The 21,196-nt window shown below is 40.7% G+C and overlaps 1 protein-coding gene across 1 annotated transcript; it reads left to right on the top strand.

Moving 5' to 3' along the window:
* Window positions 1-6,999: 6,999 nt before the first annotated feature.
* GDF10 (growth differentiation factor 10) lies at window positions 7,000-19,837 on the top strand. Its single transcript, XM_074874007.1, has 3 exons — window positions 7,000-7,362; window positions 12,841-13,748; window positions 18,808-19,837. Exons 1-3 carry the CDS (start codon window positions 7,065-7,067, stop codon window positions 18,997-18,999), a joined length of 1,398 nt encoding a protein of 465 aa, XP_074730108.1. The 5' UTR covers window positions 7,000-7,064; the 3' UTR covers window positions 19,000-19,837.
* The last annotated feature ends 1,359 nt before the right edge of the window (window positions 19,838-21,196 follow it).

Raw genomic sequence — 21,196 nt, 5'->3', positions numbered from 1 at the left:
TACCCACATGGACCCAAACTACACAGCAGTGATCTGTGGAGTCAGTTTATACACAATGTATGAATTCTGTTTACTACCAGGGATTCTGTCTATGGAAATCAGAATAAAAACTCCACTTCAAGATCTGGTCACCTTCTGTGTTGGTTGTTGGGTCTTTTGAGCACATTGGACATAACATGGGATGATACCCTGAATGACTCTTGCAAATGAAACAGCTGAATGGTGAAATCCTCAGGAAAACGAGTTTCCGCACTCACTCATGCACACTTCTGCTGAAGGCTGGAGGACAGAAAAGGACTTCCTCAGAAAGAGGCGAGAGATGTTAGTATCTCCCTTCAAAAACATTGAATCTGAGAAAATCACAAAGGGACATATGGTTCAAGGAAATATGGAAAAAGGTATATATCTGGAGAAATAAATTCTGCTGAATTGTTGCAATGTATGAAAAGGAGGGTAAGTGCTTCCACAGAATAAGAAACAAGAGAAGAGGTTTCATGGATTCAGAAGCAAGGCAGATAGAGCCAATAGCTCTCATTAGACCAACAAGTATGGCTGGAAAATTTAGAAAAATTTCCGGCCTTCCTATGCTAGTTATCTATTACAAAACATTACCTCTACCCTCAAATCTTGCCTTGACTCTGACCGTCATGGCCACTATATGATTACCACTGATTCAGAGCAAAGCCACAACAGGATCCTGTACTCCTAAAAGCATTCTGATCTACAATAAAAAAAATCTAAAAGGGATACCGAATCACGGTCAAAATAACATGCACATGCGTTTATTCTTTTGTCTGGAACTACCATTTCCTGTAGATGTTTTTTAAAAAAAAGAAAAAAGTATGCTTGGAAGCCTCTCAAAACCTCTCAATCTCTTCACTTTCATCTATCTTGAAGAAGTCACCTTCACATTCAGAAGACGTGCTCAGGGAAAGAATGCATCTTAAAAGTATGTATTTTACAGTATTTGCAGGGTTGAGGGAAGGATGTCAGCATGGATCCAGACAATTACAATAGTAAGACCACACACTCTCATCTCTGGTGGTGGAACAAAGAGCACAAACTCCAGAAAGATGACAAACCTAGGCAAAAAAAATGCTCCTGCATCTCATATAGACAAAGAGAAGCTTAAGATGCAATATAGGTTTAGTGTATTTGGGTCAAACACAGATGCTTGATAAGTTTTTACAGGGAGGAAATGCTCTAGCATATCTGCTATATCTAGTATTAAATTTCTTCTTACTAGTATAAATTATTATCCTTCCCATTAATAGAACTACAGAATTTTTAGGAACTAAAGCTCTCCAGAAGATCATTTCATTCTTCGCTCTACCTCAGGGCAGGATCAGCTCTGCTTAAATATCTGCAGCATCTTCCATCCCACAGTACTTAATATACTCTGAATCTAAACCAACATCCAATCACATCTATGGAAGAGACACCACTGATGTGAGTAGGCTTTAGTACACTCATAGTTGACTTTATTCATTACTGCAATGCTGTCCCTTCTGGGAAGAGCATGAGAACCACTTCGTCTTGCATAGAAACCATACTGCAGTTCAAAGAAAAAAAGCTGTAATCAAATCTGCAGGGGAACCAAAACACAACAAATTTGAAATAACATTTAAATCTTAAATATTAATGAAAATATCATTCTTGTTATGAGTTCTCTATCACTTGCAATTAAAAAGCATGGATCCTTAATACTGCTGTTATAGCTCAAGGGAGAGCTGTGAGCACCACGCGTACCTCACTGGGCCAGGTTATGATAGCCAAAGCTATGATGAGCCAAAGCTATCATAAGGCTTAGAAGGCTCTGAATGTGTAAGCTGGAAACACTGAGGCTACCTGACAGAGCTGCTCCCTGGGAAAATGCTACAGGACCATAACTGATCCCACTGTCACCTTAAGGACACGGTAGTGTCCCATACGCAAGAGAGCAATGGCTTAGCCTTGACTTAGGGGCACGCTTGCCACCTACTGGTCAGCAGCTGCTCATCATGCTTCTGAAATACTTCCACACTGCTTGTCTAATCTAGTCCACCATGTGCAGAAACCTTTCTGTACTATCAGCACAATACATCCTCCTCTCATCTGCAGCATTACTCAGACCAAGAAAATCCTGGAGAGATCCCAACCCAATTTGCAAGATCTTTGCAAAACCAGCTGTGGTCACGGATGGTTCCCAGCTGCTGCTGCCTTTCCCCCACCCTCTTTCCACAGCCTTCAAATTCCACTTGTAAACAGGAGTCCGAAGATGTGTATTACAGCTGGCCATCTTTGCACTGATGCAGGATATATAAAGGTACGCTGCAGTCTCGCCAAGCCTATCTAACCCATCTCCTGTTCCCACTTGTTCTCTCGAAAAGCACTAGTGTTTACACTGGAAACTGTTGCTCAGCAGGTATCGATCTTGCCTGCTAAGTGCATCAGACAGAGCTCTGAACTTGTATTGAACACTGACCTCAGTAAGAGTCTTTGCTGCCTAGGAAACAAACTGAGTAAAAGGACAGGGAATTCAAAGCCCTATAGGTTGCTGGCTGGAACTTAAAGACTGGTGCCTAAGGCTGCTTGAAATACTTTCTTGAAATTGCTTTTGAACAGGAAATTGGATTTAACACCCACTCCACACCCCCTTTCCTCCCTAAAGCTGTCTATTTTTCTTCAGCCACAATGTGAGTGGTTTGATTGCCTTGTGCTCTCATTTTCCTGCATGGTCTGTAGCTTCCCTCTCCTAAGGAAGAAAGGTTATGTATCCTGGGAAGCACAATGGCCAGGCACTTGTGATACATCCTCACACAGAAAGGAGACATCTCTCAGACAGGAGCTACTGCAGTTCAGGTGAGTTCCAAGGCAGCATTACCAACCTCAATGAACTCGGTTTTCAACAACTATGAGTTACCACTGGAATTTCCACTGGAAAAGTTTGCTTCCCTTTCTTAATGGGAAAAAACTATCCAGCCTTTTTTCTTCCTAAATGACTCTAGGTGGTGGTGCATGGGTCACTGAAAAGTTGAAAGAGCCTGCTGTAAAAAAAAGTAAAATAAAACATGGTCTTCATTTCAGGCCAGTGCCTAGTAATGTCACAGAATTACTACTTCTGCTAATACCAGCTGACATCTTTGCACTTAGTAACCTATGCATGGAGAAAATCCTCCAGTAGAGGCTGGCAGCTTCTGGGTAGCAACAGAACAGGAGATGCTTGTTTGATAATTGTCTATGCCATCATCATTACAAGCATAAATGGTGGACCTCAAGGTAGAGACACAAGACTCTGGCTCCAAATAGGCAGACCTGTCAAAACCAATGTTCTGAAAGTCTTTAAATATGAAAGAATAAATCCTGAACTCTCAGTGAGATAAAACTGGGAAAGAGGTAGATACTCATGACATTACTGATAATGGGGATGTATAAGGGATTCATATGCCAATACCTGTTACGTGTCAATTGTGTAAAGAGAAACTAAAGTTAAATCCAGTCCTACAAAACACTAAACCTGAGGCTGAATAGTGCATTGCTATCATGTGCCAGTGAAACTAGTGGAAGAGGAAGGTGGTCTCTACTCACACAACCACCTACTTAGAGTGAAATTCATCCTCTGCACATCTCAGCTAGCTGATATAGACTTCTTTTATAACCAATGAAAAGCAACAGGCACCCCTAGAGCACAGACCATATGAACAGTTGGATATTTATGGCAGGGTGGGACAAATTATGCTAAATTGAACTAAGTCAGTCCATCTTGGTTCCTAGTTCCTTACTTTCTGTAATTATGCACCATTGATAGTGTGGTAGGATGCAAATAGAGGCAATTCTTGCTTCTTGGCAAGATAGACAAAATAAAATTTTGTGACTAAAGATGAAGGATGGGGAGTCCAGCGGGTGGAAAGGCTATTCTTGTCGCAGCCTGGAATACGGGAGAGTGTGGATCCAGAATGGAAGTCCAAGGTCAGAGCTTGTTCTTGAACTAATAGGATAGACTGGGACAGTGACTGCTGCTTCTCAAGAGGCAAAGCTTTCCCTGCCAACAATAGGCATTGCCTAATATGTCCAAACTCTTCTCTCAACTTGAAGGGCCTTCCAGGGCTCTGGATCAGGTCTGAGCATTTTGCTTGCTCTAACACCTAAACATCACTATGACTCTCTTCTTTTTTGGGTATTAAGATAATTTCACTATTGTTCAGGAAAACTGAACAAAATACAAAAGCCTTTTTTACTGACTGTATATCATTCCCGTCACACCATGTGATTTTGGATGGAATGTGAAAAAGGTTTTCAGAGTTCTGCCATCAGTTTCTATAAGAACCTGCAGCCCACTGTATTTTGTTCAGTTAATTTCTAATTAATTAGTTATATACTTAAGGAATCATCTTGTATGGTCCTAGCTAATTGTGTAGCATTACACATAGCAAGGTGTTTTTATAAGTGAAAAATGAATGAGCTATCCTACAATACATAGTAACCAGAAATTTGGACTGAAGCCCAAATTCAGTAATAATTTATGTTTCATTAACTTCCCTGGAGTTTTAACCTTCTTTATCCCTGCTACTGACTTCATTATTAAAAATAAAGAGTCAGGCAAAATTATTTTAATATAGATAGATCTAAGCCTAAAGGGAGTTAAGAAGTTATTTTACCATAGAACAAAAAGAATAGATACTACTCCTGGTGCCCTATATTCCCTCCTACATATTTCCTATGTATTTCCTCCATTATGTTCTACAACAAAACAAAAGCACAGGCCACAATAGTTACTTTATATAGATGTCTCTAATTCCATAAGAAAACTTTGTTTTTTTCCATATATAAGCTGTTATTAAGGATGTATAACACTATTTATATCACAATTATTTTAGCAGGAAGCTGAGACCTGCAGTTTAAAATCTTGAATGCATTTCTCTAACTATAGGGAGACTTTCTCCAAGTCCTGGCTTGCAAAGCTATTTGACTTGAGCTATTTAAGAAGAAGAAGAAGAAGAAAAAAAAAAGACTCTACTTGGCAAGAGCTTTAATTAGCAGAAATTTCCACGCTAGGAATATTATTCTGCATGAGCAGAAATTGCATAGCTCTTGCCTCTAGATGCCTTAGAGATGCCATTGATTGGCCATATTCAGAACAGGGGAATTATGTGACCCAGTGCTAATTTGAATTCCTTTACCAAACACATTTTTATTTCATCATCTCAGCTGCATAAAAGAGTCAAAGTACCAGAGCTTTAAAGACTTTGAATTCCTGCTGTTCTGCAATAAAATAAGGCAAGAAATATTAGCCATCCCTGGTTGATTCTTTAATTCTTTCCCAACAATGTCAAAGTATCAGTGTCCTACAGGTTTTAGTGCAGGTTAAAGACTGATACAAAGTGTATGCCTGAATAGGAGTTTGGAGTGAGTTAAGGGGAGAGAGAACATTTTAATGGCACATTGGTCCAAAATAGCCCAGCTTGTTCCTACCTCCCGCTGCCTCTTCCTCCTTTTCACAGGACCTTGATTGTATAGAAACAGTACAGACAAAAACCACAAACAACAAAAGGTTCGCTCACACCCCCAGTGGAGGTCATGAGCATGCTACCATGGAGAGAAAAAAAAAAAAAAAAAAAAAGCATCAAAGGATGGTTTGGCTTATTTATAAGCAAAGATTAATTAATAGGAGGTTTGATACTTTAGCAACGTACATTTGGGCAAATTTGTATTTGCAAATTGTTCGTTTCATACATTCAAGGAGCACAGAGCAATGTGGCCTGGTGCTAATTTTAAAAATGAATCAAACCTTTCTTTGCCATGATCCAAAAACTACAAACTTGTGGTTCAGAGGCTTTCAATAGTATCTGCTCAGATTTGACACTCCAAGGTTAAAAAATCACAAAAGAGTTGTGTTATACACAGCAACAGTAGCTTTTTCCAACAATTTTTCAATTATTGCATTGTATACTCTCCAAGAAAAGTAACTGTCTTGGCTACTGGAAGACAAGCTTTAAAAAAGGAGTCAGAATGAACAAATTCCCTTCAAATATACCACTCTCCTTACAGGTTGTCTTTAAAACTGCTATTCATTATAGCAGCATTTATACCCGCTGGGTGACTATAAACTATGATTCAGAACTACCTGTGTCACATGATGAATAAGCGCAACATGCACCATTCACTTTTAAATCAACCCCCTCCGACCTAAGCCATGTAAATCCTTCAGAAATTCACGCCAGTATTCTCCTCCTTCAGATCACACATAGAAACAGCCCAATGACGAAAGTTTACCCATGCACAGCCCCTTTAACCCCTACTATTTAAGTATCTGCTTGGAATTATCAGTGACCCTTGTTGCACTCTTGGCTAGTTCACACTGGGTCTTCCAGAGTGTGGACCCACCGGAGACTTCTCTTTTCTCCGGGATCCTTGAAACAAACCCTGCTTACAGCGTTGCCTTTCCAAGACAGCACTGTCAGCTCTGCCGATCCAAACAGAAAAGACCCTTCCACTTCTTTCTGCACGTACGTGCGCGCCCTTTCCTTCTCATGCTGTCCCCGCCATCCACCCGCCCTCCCGTCCTTTCCCACCGCCTGCCTGCCCACTTGTTATCTATTTGCTTCTATCTTTTGAAAATTATTTTCGATCCCTCTCTCCCGCCCCGCGCTGGCGCAGGCAGCCAAGGTGCCGTCCTGCCGCAGCGCTCGCTGCCACAGCGGTGGCGGTGCCATGTGTCTCCAATCAGCGGCTGTGCGCTAATTAATGTAGAGCCTTTCCCCGCTACGCTTTAAAGAGCGGGGAAGCCCCACGCTAGAGGAATGCAGGGTCCCCTCCCGCGAGTTCCCCCCGCACCCGGACCCCCGGCGCTGCCGCCCGCCGCCCCGGGCCGCAACTCCTCACCCGCGGGCCCGGGGATTGGCCCGGCGGAGGCAGCATCAGCGGCGGCGGGGGGGGGCCGCCCCCACCACCCTCCTCCTTCCCCCTCCCTCCCCGGCCCCGCCGCCCCCTCGCCCCGGTGCGGCAGGGCCAACCGGGAGACCCAGACGCAGGCAGCGACCGAGCCGCCGCCGCTCCGCACCCGGCCGCCCCGCAGCATCCCGCCGATGGCCGGCCGCCTGACCTGCTGCCTCCTGCTGTGGGCCCTGGGCCATGGGGGCTGCCGCTGGCCGGCGGGGGAGGGCGCCGGCAGCCCGCCCGCCTGCCCCGTCCAGCCGCCGGCCGCCCGGGACTCGTCCTCCCCCGGCCGCCACCCCCGCGGGGGCTCTTCGCTGCCCCCCGCGCTGGGCAGCGCCACTCAGGACATGGTAGCTGTCCACATGCTTAAGCTCTACGAGAAGTACAACCGGGAAGGGAGCCGGCCCGGCGACGGCAACACGGTCCGCAGCTTCAAAGCCAGGCCGGGTAAGACGGGCCGGGGGCGGGGGGCACCGCCGGAGCCCCCTGACTCCACTTTCGCTTTACAGTGGCGGGTTTGCGCCGAGGTTGTCAGTGCCTGCTGGGTGAATACTGGGGGGACCCTTGCGAACTACACGGACGCCGTGTCTCCCCTCCGCTCTGCGGACGGCGCCCACCTCCCCCGGTCCCCTTCCTCCCCCGAGAGCCTCTGCAGCAAGGTATCTCCCTTCGGAAAGCCTCCGCTGCTGTGGATGCAAACCACCGGCAAAAGAAGTGCTGTTCCCAGCGCACATCGCGCTGGATCGACAGATCTTCTCAGAGATGCTTGAGGCATAAAAGTAGTAGCGAGTGCTCCGGCCGCAGGTCCTCTCCTCCTGCTCCTCTCGCAGGCTTACGAGTTTGTTAGGAAGAGTGCCGCCTACGGGGCTGCCTAAAACTGCTCGGCATCTTAAACTTGTTGCACTGCCTAAATTAAACCTGAGAAGACAGACGTCTGACCTCCCTCTCCCCAGCTTTACTCGGCTTGATTATGAGGGTGGAAGAGTATAGATACTGTGCCAAAACTACACATTTCATTAGCCCAGTCTTGCTTCAAAATAACAACTGTGCAAACCTCCTCTCTCACTCTTGAAATTTGTTATCCTTTGCCAAGGAAACCCAAACTATCTCTTCTGGAAAATGTTTTCCTTCTCTGGTTAACTCTTACAGTTTATAACTAAGATCTTGGCTCTTAAAATAAGAACTATTATCAGTTTCTACAATATAATTTTCATTACCTTGCCAGAAATATTCTTATTTTTAATAGGTACATCCGATAGGTGAATTCAAAATTTGCTTTTGTGAGTCTCAAACTACTGCTCCTACATTTAAGTCTCATGTATAGAATACAATGCAGCACACAGCATTTTAGGGAATGGTTACTATAATGCACTATAATTCATACTCTCTCGTGCACCCCAACGTAATTTCTATCTGATGTCAAATGTAATATTAAAAAGTAACCATGTACAAGGAATCATATGCCATGGAAGGGTAAGTGGCTGATTAAAATATCTAGAAATCTAGGAGTTAGGATGTAAAGCAATTGCGGAGATTTGGGAGAGAAATAAATTGTCATACTGTAGATCATTAGCTAGCAGCTGCTATAGCGGTTAGGAAGGAACTTCCAGTGTAGATGGTTATTCCATGATCTCCTGCTATCACTCATTTTTCTGTGAACTGAGCAGCTGATATTGGCTGCTATGCAAGTAAGGCCCTAGACCACATGAGTGATTTGGGAAGAATGCAAGAATTGCACTATATTCTTTTTCTTCATTTTTCAAATAATCTGCTGAGCAAGTTATTTACATCTAAATGGATTAAATTCTGGTTTAAAACACTAAAATAGCAGCATTTTCTACCCACAGATAGACTGTACTGACCAATTACAAATCGGTATTATTTTGCTCATCTGTCAGATCATGAAACCAAGGTGGAGATGCCTGGAAGTAACTTGTCTTTCCATGCAATGGAAATAAAGTACACTTCTGTCCAAAATTCCTGTCTCCTGTGTACCTTCTCTGCTGGATTGCATCTTTCCCCAGTAACATGGCATGAAAGCAGAAGCTCCTCTGCAATGTTCCTTTGTTATAACAATAAATTGTATTTCTTTGTAATTCATCAACCTAGTGGTGAACAGTCTGAAATGACCCACAGAATGACACAAGATGAGGGAGGGGAGAAGAACCTCATCTGGCAGTATGTTTTTCTTTATATCCTCCAAGAAATTAGAGTATTTTCTTCTGAAAGAAGAAATTGGCATGTTTTTCCAACAAGACAGAGAATGTCTGTTCTTTATAAAATACGGATGGTAATTCTGATCCTATTGAGATAAGCAAAAGAGACTACACCTACAATAATTTCCTTTTCATTATCCCAGGCAATGAACTTTTTTTTTCTTAACACATGTACCTTTCAGAAAATCTGTAACCTCCTGTTCCTATGCTGCAGCTTAAAGCTGTTTGTTAGGGGACACTCAAGCATCACTGTTACAGCTGTCAAGATGAGGGCTCCAGAGGTGCCAAATATTTGTCTAGACTTAGTTTGCTCCTTTGTCATATGCATTACTGAGGTTTCCTCAACTCCACAGCTGTACTGTCATCCTATGTATCCCTTACAGGGTACAGGTGGTGTTGACTAGGTTACTGAATATGTAATATTCCTCTATATTCAACGTGAGGCAATTGCTCTATATATGCATGTGCTATTTCAGCATGTTCTGAATACAACTTCTTTGTGTTCCTCTAGCACTACTTATCACTTCAGGAAGAATGCTTCACAAACATCTGATCATCTTCTCTCAGATCACCTCTACATGTGTTCACAAGAGTTCATAATTTCTCTGATAAGGAGCTGAGAGACAGACTATGAACTAATTTCTCAAACTATTTTTTTCTTCAGGTGCCTTCCAGTTTTCAGGGAACTTTGTAGCTTTAGAAAATAGCACCAATTGACTGAAGTTAGTTACACATTCAAGTCCTAAGTGGTTTGTGACCAAATGTAAAATATTAAGTTATTGTCCTAGGTTGCTGAGATTGAGGGGAATTAGTCTTCATAGCAGCAATCTGCTGCCTCAACCATGAAACTTGCCATAAATTGACTCTTGCAGCTCAGGCTCATTCCCTGGACACCATCCATCCTCTGTGCTAAACAAAGCCAAGACCTTGGTGAACAGTAGGAAATAGAAGCTATTTAATTAAGACTGTATCATGATGCATATGTGCAAGAAAACCAAATCAAGATTACACAGGGAACTGTAATTCTGGCCTCTAGAGCCTTGTTTTTAACATAATTTCATAGCTTAAAATATTTTAAATGAGGTTCTCTGCATATTTCTTTCTCACAAATGTGTTATCAGAAATACCATGTTTTGCTAATCTTCACTTACTGCAATGCAACATTCTCCTATGTGGATTACATACTAAAGGCTATTTTCTTTCCTTGGCCATTTGCCTTTTTTTTCTCTACTAATCTCTTGCATGTATCCTTCCACACATCTTGCCTGTATTCCTAACTTGAAGCTGCCTACAGTGATCAGAGGTAGATACAATCAGTAAAATATTAACAGCTTTAATGTATACAGCTAGTACAGTTCAACTCAGAGTAGACCTGGAAAATGTAACAATGCTTGGTTGACAGGTTGGTAAAAGCCTGAGCAATCTGATGCAATATGATAAATATGACTATGCTACATCCAAAACTCTCCTCAATTCCTAAAAAGCCTGTACTTCCAGGGTTCTTGCTTTTCAGTAGCTGCAGATTCACAGATTGTTACTCTGTTCTACGAAGAATTTTGACTTTTGAAGGGTTTGTTTCACTCTAGAATGCAGAATTAATTTACATTAATTAAAACTTCCTTTCTCTGAGCTATCATTACAAGTTACCTTCCCGTCTGAAACCCTGGGACTGCTGTTTGAAACGCCTTTATCTCAGTCATATCTATAGAACTGATGGTACTAGGAGCATTCTACTACTAAAAAAATTATTTAAAATTTCAACTGTACACAGCTCAGGTGGGGAGAGGCAGTGGATAGACTCCTTTTTCAGAAAATATGCCTTCTGAAATTAACAAACATTAGTAACAGCCTGGTGTTCTAAAGGAAGTACTATGATTATTCTCTTCCTTGATCTGAAAAATAGGCTAGCAGCTTTGTGAAATTTCTATGCTTCAAAGTCTTGAATATAATCTAAACTCTTAAGTTTTTTCATAGTATGAGCACCTGTGCATAAGACTGGTGTTGATTAAAAGTTTACTAATAGGACTTCTGTCCTGAAATGACAGAAGCAAATAGGTTCTCATCACAGAATACTGTTTCTGTTAGCTGCTCTGCCACCAGTGAAACCATTATGTGGACATCAGTACAAGCTGTTCCACTTCACTGCATCAGGAAAAAAATACAGATGGTGTAGATGAAAATTGCATACTTGAACATTTGTACTTTCAGACTGTCTATGTGGGCCTGGGATTAATGAATATCTTAACCTGCTGTGGTTTAGTCCAAATGATGGTTCTATCCAGCATGAACTGGAAGACGGCAAGCACCAATTTAGTGAGATGTAGCACTATTCATTTCCATCTTTCAAGTGAAACTGCTTAAAAAGAAGAACATTCTGACAGGTGGCAGTTAACAGTAGTGCCTTTCTGCTGTTGCCAAAATTTCTGTGGCTTATCATCCACAGTGCATCGAAAAAGAAACCTAAGTGTTTCTGGGAAGACTGGCTGTTGGGTTTGTTGGTTTTTGTTTTTTTTTTTCTCTCTGCTGCCAGAGAATTTCCAGCTATATCAAAAAGGGCTGCCAGAGGGTTAACTAAAGATGCAAACTTACCCACTGAGTCCTTTGATGCATTCTAAGTACCAGCCTGAGCCTGGGAGAACAGGAATCACTTCTTGCTTCTGCCATCATTTTCCCGTATACTCTTGAGCTAGTAAAAAAAAAAAAATATATATATATATATATATATATGATAGACTGTGAAGTCATGGTCTTTTGATTCTGGGATTACATTTTAACACATTAAGAGAGGTTTCCACTGTTTAAATAAACATGGTGTAAACAGTTACTAGTGTAAAATTGCTCATTTTCCTTGAGAGGAGGGTAGAGATGTAACTTCAGCACAAATTGTTCAATTAGCTAAAAAGAAACTATATCAAATGGAGTTTGAATTTTAAGAGTCAGTTCCTATTCAACAGTGGTTGTCACTAACTTCAAGCAGATCAAAACACAAGTCTTAGAAACCAAGTAGGTTTCTCAGTCCTTTAAACAAAGATCCTACATGATGCATACTGAAAAGGAGGATTGCTCATAAGAGTAACAGCCCCCAAAATGTGTTCCACTGCTTACTTCCAGTTCCCCTGTCAAATGTCTCTTGTGCACTATTTACGGATGATGAACTTCATATATTGTTGCCCACAGACTTAGTACCCAGAGATCTTTCAGGAATCTTCACAGTTAGTTTTAGATTAGACCATCTCAAATATTAACTGTAAACCTGGTTTTCAGCTAGTACACTGCGTAAGGTATCATTCTGAGCTCTGCCACAGGCAAATTTGATAGCTTCTCTGAGCTTGACTTTGTTATAAATGAAGTAGAAGCAAGGATTGCTTTTCTTGCCTGCCTGGAATGAAAGGCAGTCTGAAACTGAAAATCTGGGTAGAGTTTTATCCCTCATGTATGCAAAAGGTGCTCAGTGTGTTGGACAGTCCCAATGTTATTTAATATTGATATTAAATTTATATAAATATTGATATTGATATAAATATTGTTAGGGTTTTTTCCTCCTCTTACTAACCATAGTTTTAAGCTGAAGTGACAAGTTCACTATACTAACTGATTTGAAGTGGGTAAGTGAAAAGCAAAATTTGTTAATCCATTTTCATAAGAATAAGGGTTTGACTATCATTTTTGGTTTCAGATATTTATCCATGTTTTCCTTGTTCTCTTGCAGAATTCTTGGCCCAGAAGCCCTTGTACTGCTTCAATCTGACATCCATGCAGGATTCAGAGATGATCCTTGCTGCCACTTTTCACTTCTATGCTGACAAACGCCCTCGGCACCGGGAAGTGTTTTGCAAGCGGTCCAAGAATTCATCCTGCCGCCTCCTTCACCTGCCTCCAATCCTGAGGCTCAATCTCATTTTCCAAAGCATTCACCAGAATTCTGCCTATGGACTAGTGAAAGGGAACATCACCATGTTTATTCAAAGGAGAGGGGCTTGGCACGCAAAAGACATTTCACCCATCATAAAAGAATCAAAACAGGCTGGAGAGCTCATTCTCTGCGCTGAGCTGGATTCTGGGGAGAAACACCAGCGCTTCCCTGAACAGGTCACCAGTCATCTACCTTACATACTAGTTTATGCCAATGATCTTGCAATCTCTGAACCTAACAGTGTGGCAGTCACCCTACAGCGTTATGATCCATTCCCTTCCAATGACGGGGACCCAAATCTATCCCCTAATGCTTCTACTGATACCCGAGTGAGGAGGGATACGTACCTGTCTAGCTCTATTCAGAACAATGAGTTGCCAGAAGTAGATTATAACAACAATAAATACAACAAACATGACATATGGGAGAATGCCTACAAGTCCTTGAAACCAAAAGCCTCACGCAAAGACCGAAGGAGAAAAGGGCAAGAAAATACAGAAACACTTACAAAGTCTCAGGTGCTAAATTTTGATGAGAAAACAATGAAGAAAGCAAGGCGAAAACAATGGAATGAGCCAAGGATTTGTTCAAGAAGATACATGAAAGTTGACTTTGCTGATATTGGCTGGAATGAATGGATCATATCTCCCAAATCATTTGATGCCTACTACTGTGCAGGGGCATGTGAATTTCCAATGCCCAAGGTAGTATGTCTTTTTGTTGTTAGCTTGCAAACAGTAGATCTCCTGTTCTGCCTATCCAACTACTTCTTTCGTTAGATTTTCCTCTAGATTTTTACCTTTTTCACTGTGTTCTGTTGCCTTGTTCAGCTTAAATAATTTAAGCAGTATTGTTTCCATCAGTTTATTCATCAGAGTGCAAAAAGATTCCAAGTTATCTTTAAATGTAATCTGAAGCATAAGAAAAATGTCTCAGGTTTATCTTATAATTTCTCATCTTATACCTTGAAACCATAACATAAAGACTTAGGCAGCTTATTAAAATATGGTTACACACACTAAATCATCAAACTACTCTGTTGTGGTAGCAGAAGTATAAAGTATTATATGCTAATAATAAAACAAGCTACTGTATTAGAGTATTTCTGAATTCCACTGCTAACACCTTAGGAGAAAAATGCAGAGTAGTGACACTGAGCTAATTTTAACTTTAAGAAACTGCCTGTGACTTTGAAAATAAGAATGCTGGTTAAGCTGATGTTTGTGTCGCAAAATCCTCTGCTGCTTTTTTTAATTTACTAAAATGTTAGAATTAAAACAATTCTGCTGGAACAAAAAAGTTGATTTACCTTATGTGGCTGGAAATGCCATATATCATCTGTCTGTAACATTCTAAAGCTAGCGTACTGAATTCCTCCTATAGAAGCAGTGTGAGATTTGCTAATAGAGAGGCAAACATGACTTCCTGCTCCAATGGAATTTTGATTTGGCTCATTCCCACTCACTTGCTGTATGGCAAGAAGTAGAAAATGTGGCAATCCTATGTAGCACGAGAATTATCAGCTTTTTATAGGGTTTTCAAGTAATGGGGGAGGGGAGGATTTGAAGCACTGCATAACCTGCATGTTTAGAAACTGTAATTATTTTGCAATTCTACCTACAAATGGCCTGATTATTTATTCTACTGATATTTTTACACGTGGTCAGTCAGCACATAAATAACGGATAGTGTTTTACAGCAGAGAATTTCAAAGCTCTGAGTCCGTAATCTGCCCTACTTTACTTACAGGGAGATTGATGTGTGTTTGTGTTGAAATAAGTAGTACGATTTCAGAAAGAATAGATATGCAGGCTAGTTTAAGTCCAGGAACAGTGGAAATCCAGACATCACGGTAGGGTGTACAAATCTAACCACATGTTCTTGTGTAGCTGGCCGATGCTGAACCATGTATACATAAATTGATACATGGTCTGGTAAGAACTGAAGCTTGCACAGGCTCACATACAAATTCACTTTGTTGTTGTAGTATAAAGAGATTGTGCAACACAATTACCATTTACCTTATCTGAAACAAAACACAGCCTGGGAATATGGGTTCTCTGCCATAGACCCACAGTCTAATGCACCATTCATACATACCAAAGCAAAAAATTTTAAAAAAAGATGGATTTACACATCTGGCTTCTTGCGAGCAAAACAGCGTGACACAAAAGCTGACAGAACCAAAAGAGAGTGGCTCTGTTTATAGCTGGAATAGTTAAATAAGCTTATACTGCGGACATATAATGTCATACCTAGAAATATTACTTCCACTCCTAAGCCAAAGGCCACATTAAGGGTATTCATGAAGATTTGGTCTACACAATCAACCTGTGATGGAAAACAGACACCTTATTTCCAAGGTACTCTTTTAGTACTGTGGAGACAGAATTATATACCTGGTATGTTGAGAATCATCACACTGTATGATTTTTTTTTTTTTAAGTATTGGTACATCACTCTGCACATTTGCTTTAAACTGCAATTCTTGATCTAGATACAAAACAGCTCTGGCACAAATCTTGTCATAGCGAGTTCATCTAACTTACTGGTGAGGTTTTTATTCCCTAAACGGTGAGCAGGAAGGCTAGCTTATATGGTTAATAACAGCTGGCTGCACTGCTGCATTTGCCAAATAAATGCTAGTCCTACTTGTGGTAGAAGTAGGTGGGAACATACCCTTTCTCTGGTCTACAGTAACTAGAATTCTCTTGATTTCATCCTTGTAAGTGTATCAGTTCATGAGTTTCCTTTTGAGAGTTGAATTCAAACCTGAAAACAAAACTTTCCTGAAGCTAAGAAGCATTGGTTATTGAGCGGGGGGGGGGGTGGGGGGGGTGGCGTTGGTTTTAGAGGTGCAAATCCATGATAAAACAGACTTTATAAGGGGAGTAAGCCAGGCAGAAGGGGAGGGGCTAAAGTAGTTCAAACCTGCTGTTCAATTGCTTTTTGGCTACATCACCTTCCTTCTATTTTCTGAGGCCCAAAATGTTCCTCAGCTAGGATTGTCCTAGAGGTTAAGTAACATCAGAACCTGGCCTGGTGTATATAACTTAGCAGCCAACATCAGCACTTCCTCAGTGCCATCACTACTGGGCATTCAACTCATTATTTCAAGCTTTCCACTTAAGCACATCAGTACAAGGCTAATGTGAAGCCTAGCCCATGATCACTGAACACTCATGCCAGGTTTCCAGAAAGGCTGGAAAATTTGGAGCCTGGCTGGATGTGGGATGGGTGTGCTCTCTGGCTCTGCTGTAGTTATAGGGCTCAAGCAGTCAGATTCTGTACAGAGCAATAGTATGTAACTCTCTTTTTCCTCTATAAGCATTTCTGTGCATAGTGTATACACTTGCAGGCATTAGAAACGTAATTAGTGCTGCTGTCTTGGTAGACAGCTGCTCACGCTAGACTTTGCTCACATCTATTTGTTCCTTGCAGATATTAGAGACTGCACAGCTGGAGAAGATCCTAGTAGGATCTTCTGCAGGTTCATGCTCAGGAATCCTGTACGTCAGTAACTGGCTGAGGGCAATGATTGCTATCTGCTGCACAGGGCCAACAAATTCTGTTTCAGTAGCCCGTTAGGATCTGTGGCTATTTCAAATAACAATATGAAATAATAAAGGTGCTAGGAACATTTCAGGAGGTTTTTCATAAAGGTTAAAGTAAGAACTTGATTCTAGAAGCTCTAGTTATTTGAATTTCTAAACTCTCCAGTTGTTTTAAAACATGAAAGCTACTTCTGTCTCTCTCTTGCTGTCCAGATTTGCTGACATGGTCAATGCGGGTAGAAGCTTACTTCTACTTCACACAGCAACTGTGAGACTAAGTCGCTGTTGCTTGTCTGTGGACAGCTTTGAAATCTAAAGATGCATGGCAGCATGAGAGAGCAAGCTGTTGCTAATTATGTCAACATATGCTAATTACAGAAAGGCACTTTCCAGGATTGGTCACTTGTTGGGACTTGGCTATAGGGATGCTGTCTTGAAGCCCTGAAGGATCAAGGATGGATTTCACAGTTCCTCCTTGTAATGGCTCAAATGAGATCACTTTAGTTAAGGAACATCTGAAAGCCTTATTAGCAATTAAGGTTTGGATCTGATTTGCTGATATGTTACACTTAAAGCAAATGTATCAAAACTGAATTATCCTAAAAAATAACTCCTTTGTTATACCCATGGACTGCATAACTTTTCATGTTGAAATGAAAAATCATGGTTTGCATATATTCAATTATTATTTGAAAGACAGAGAAGATAGAGAAGACATTAATTCTTCTCACTTGAAGTATCTGCTTCCATGTGGAGATGTGCAAAGTCCCTATTTGTTGTCCCACAGATGTCATTTTCCACTCGATATACAGCTGTGTACTGACAGTGATAAAGATTTCATGTGCCATGTATACCAGATCTGTGCAGAAAACTCATGAAACTGTAGCAAAAGGCTTGATATGACTAACACAATTTTCCTAGTGTTACTGTACTTATTTGTCTGGGACAACATAAGCATGACAACTGAACAGGAGTCACTGAAGCTGCAGCCACAGTGGTGGGTTGCATGCCATACTATTGCCTTATGTAACTGGAGCACATGCATTCCACGCTATCCTGAGGCAATGACAAAGAAAGGCTGTCACTCCATCACCAGTAAACCTGTGCTTGGCTCTGTGTACCTCAAGCAACAGAAGTGGTGAAAACTGTTTAGCACTATTCAGTTGCTCAGACTACAACAGTCAAGTGTAGCTTGTGAATAAAGGCTGAAAAAAAAAAGTGTTACATTTAACTACTAAACAGTATACTATTTACATATCTTAACTTTTGCCTTTTCTTATTCTCACTGCTGTCATGCCTAATGGCTGCCTCCTCTTCTCAAATACTTCTTCTTGTGTTGTTTACTGCATCCAGAAATCAATAGTAGAAATAAAATTGTGGCTCAGTATCATGAACAATATATAGACATAAAGCTGCTGTGAAACCTCACTTCATACTTTTCCTGCCCTCTCAGCCCTTTGTTTTCTTCTCCCACTTTAAGACTAGCTCGGGGGGCAGGGACCGGGAAAGCCTGGTGAGAAAGGCAGAGGGAAGCAGGCAAAGACTACAAGTATGAAGTTGCCATGGGGTTATGATCAGAAAGGCTCTGTCAGGTTGTTTGACCATTCTAGACTGACTCCCCCTTGCGGACACTACTCTGGAGCACTCTGCTCTTTTAAAAGAGTAAGTACTCCAGGAAAAAGTAACTAATTCCAGGTTAGCGTACATGAGGAGAAATCGTACTGGAACATAGGGATAGTTATTTTGAAAATACTTACAGTAGCCAATTTTCCAACTCAGACAAGTGGTTAAAAAAAAAAAAAAAAAAAAACAAAAACAAAACCAAACAAAAGATAGCATCTTAGGAATAAGAAGTACTAAGACCTTAGACCACCTTAGACCTTCTCTCCTGCATACCTGCCTCCAGCATCTAGTAATGTGCAGTCAGGGACATCCTTTCTTCAAGCTACTGAGTGCTGGCTGTGCCACCAGTGCCCTCCTCTGGTATTTATAAAGGCAGCATAAGGAGCACAAAATACCAGTTGGATACACCCTGAGCAGGAAAGCTGGAAGTGTGAGTGACTGACTATGCTGCATGGTCCTATGACTCAATCACATATATTCACTTTTTTGAAAAATAAAAAAAACATAATTGTTGTCATTTTCCAAGTCCATTTGGGAAAGTGACTACTCATAAATGAAGCGATAACTATTTCCTTCTCTGTTCCAGATTGTCCGGCCATCAAATCATGCTACAATCCAGAGCATCGTAAAAGCAGTAGGAATCATTCCTGGCATCCCAGAACCCTGCTGTGTTCCTGACAAAATGAGCTCACTCAGTGTCCTGTTCTTAGATGAGAACAAAAATGTTGTTTTAAAGGTATATCCCAACATGTCTGTTGAAACTTGCGCCTGCCGATAAGTTCATACAGACACATCTTTTACAAGACCCACACATCTGCTCGACTATACTGGGAAAGTTGTAAATGGGAAATGAATCCACTTGTATTGATGAATGAATGCAAGCCTACAATTCCTCTACAGAAAGCATGCGGAGAGAGACTAAAATGACACACATGCTCACCTGGAAGGATATGTCTTACTGTCGTCGTTTGTCTTTCATATTCATCTTCCAGGAATTCAATACTTTTACAAATGTCTTCCTAACCCACCTAGCCAAGACACCTGGTGTTTAGTGAGAAATTTAAGTGTAAAGTTTTCCATAATCAAAGGATTAAAATACGTTTTTATATGCTATTTTTCTGACTATTTTATCTCTTCAGTTAACCGAGAAGATGGGACGTGAACTTGCAAAGGCAGGCTTATTTTAGAATATCCCTTTTGTACACAAATCAAAACTTCTTTCCTAAAACACTCATATGCTTAATCTGCATATTTATACTGAAAAAAATGCTGTAATAAAGGGCTTAAAATGTATATTTTTTTTGGGATGCAAGTATAGTGCACTGCATAAGCTTTCATATAAACAGTATGTTAATATAGCCATTTTCAGTTACCCTTCCCTAATATATAATTTGTTCTACAAAAGTCATATGTAATAGCCCACACTTTTGGTTTGCTGGATAATTTCAGGTTGTTAAACATACTCTCTGAGTAACACATACAATATAGTAATATGTTGAAATACTAAAAATAAAATAACCAAGATTTATATTTTTGTAAATTATACTTTATATCCTCTAGATTGTTACATGCTTTTAACAAAAGCTAATAAATTAAAGGTACAGTAGTATCTAAAATAGTTGAATTGTCTTTCTATAAATGCACGGTTACATTCTCTTAATTAGATGGAAACATGTAAATACATGTTAAGCTTGTCATAATGCACCTCAGTAGATTAAAGACAGAAGGGAATACTATGATCACCTTCACTGACCTCCTGCATAGCACAGATCAAAGAACCTTGCTCAGTAGTTTCTGCACCATGCATTATGGAACTTCTGTTTTGAGCTTGGGAATATCTTTGAAAAACATGCATAAATTTGGCTTTAAAGATTTCATGTGATAGAATATCTCTACTGGACTACAAGTAGTTGTTCCAAAAGTTAGTGCTCTTTGTTCATATGCAGTGGCTTAATCCCAGTCTGAATTTGCTGAGCTTTAGCTTCAATTCACTGGATCTTACTGTAACCTATTTTATTAGATCCCTTTTATCTATTATCCAAAATACTTTCACTGTGTATTTTTAGTATATAGAGCAGTGTCAAATTACATTTTGGCTAAGATTTAAATGGATACTTTGTTGTCTTGTTCTAAGCCTCAAAACAATTTCTCACAGCTCTTTTCTGAACTCTTTCCAGAACTTTCATTAACTTTCTTTTCCAACAATGAACATCAAAATGGGACACAATATTTGGCAGTGGTTCCGTTAGAAGTCTTTACAGAAATAAAGTCTCTGCATCCCTCTAACTCCTGTACAATCCTCTGTTGGTACATTTATGGTAGTCCTTGTAACTGCAGCACTCCTTTAAGAGCTCATGTTCTATCATTCTGCCTGTCAATCCTCTTTCTCAGTGTCCCTGCATGACAGGACACACTTATACATATTCCATTTTCACCCACCTGCTGTACAATAGCATAGGCACACCAGGAGTGTAACAAACTTCTGAAGTCTGTGAAGTAACAGAGAGTGCAAGATAGGGAGTGTTTCCTCCTCAAGAGACAGTCTAACCTTCTGCACTATCTTGTCCTATTAAGAGTCATATTGTTTAGGGGAGGGATACTACACACATTATCTTCTGATGAATGACTAACTGGAAGGCTCCTATGGTGCTAAGGTGCTAAGTAACTTCTGCCACCAATATTCCATGCTCATGTGGTACAAATTCCCGGGCAACAGAGGCGTGTAAATGTGGTAGTTCCTGACAACTTACATAAAAGCAAGATTCAGTGTGTATGGTAGTCTCTGCAAGATTACTCTCACAGCAGTTCTTGCTACTTCCTCCTAAACAGCTCTTAATAAGAAGTAGATAGTTCTAAGGCACCTTGTAGCGACTGCCAGTTATGACTGCCAAAAGATCATGGATCCAGCTAGGCATTTCTTCTTCTCCCAAAGAACTACAGTGATTTTCACTGGCACTACTGGGACAAACTTTTGT

The sequence above is a fragment of the Strix uralensis genome, chromosome 7, assembly GCF_047716275.1.
Source record: "Strix uralensis isolate ZFMK-TIS-50842 chromosome 7, bStrUra1, whole genome shotgun sequence".
In the NCBI taxonomy this organism is placed as follows: domain Eukaryota; kingdom Metazoa; phylum Chordata; class Aves; order Strigiformes; family Strigidae; genus Strix; species Strix uralensis.
The sequence above is the reverse complement of the archived record's forward strand: the minus strand, read 5'-3'. Positions and strand labels throughout refer to the sequence as shown.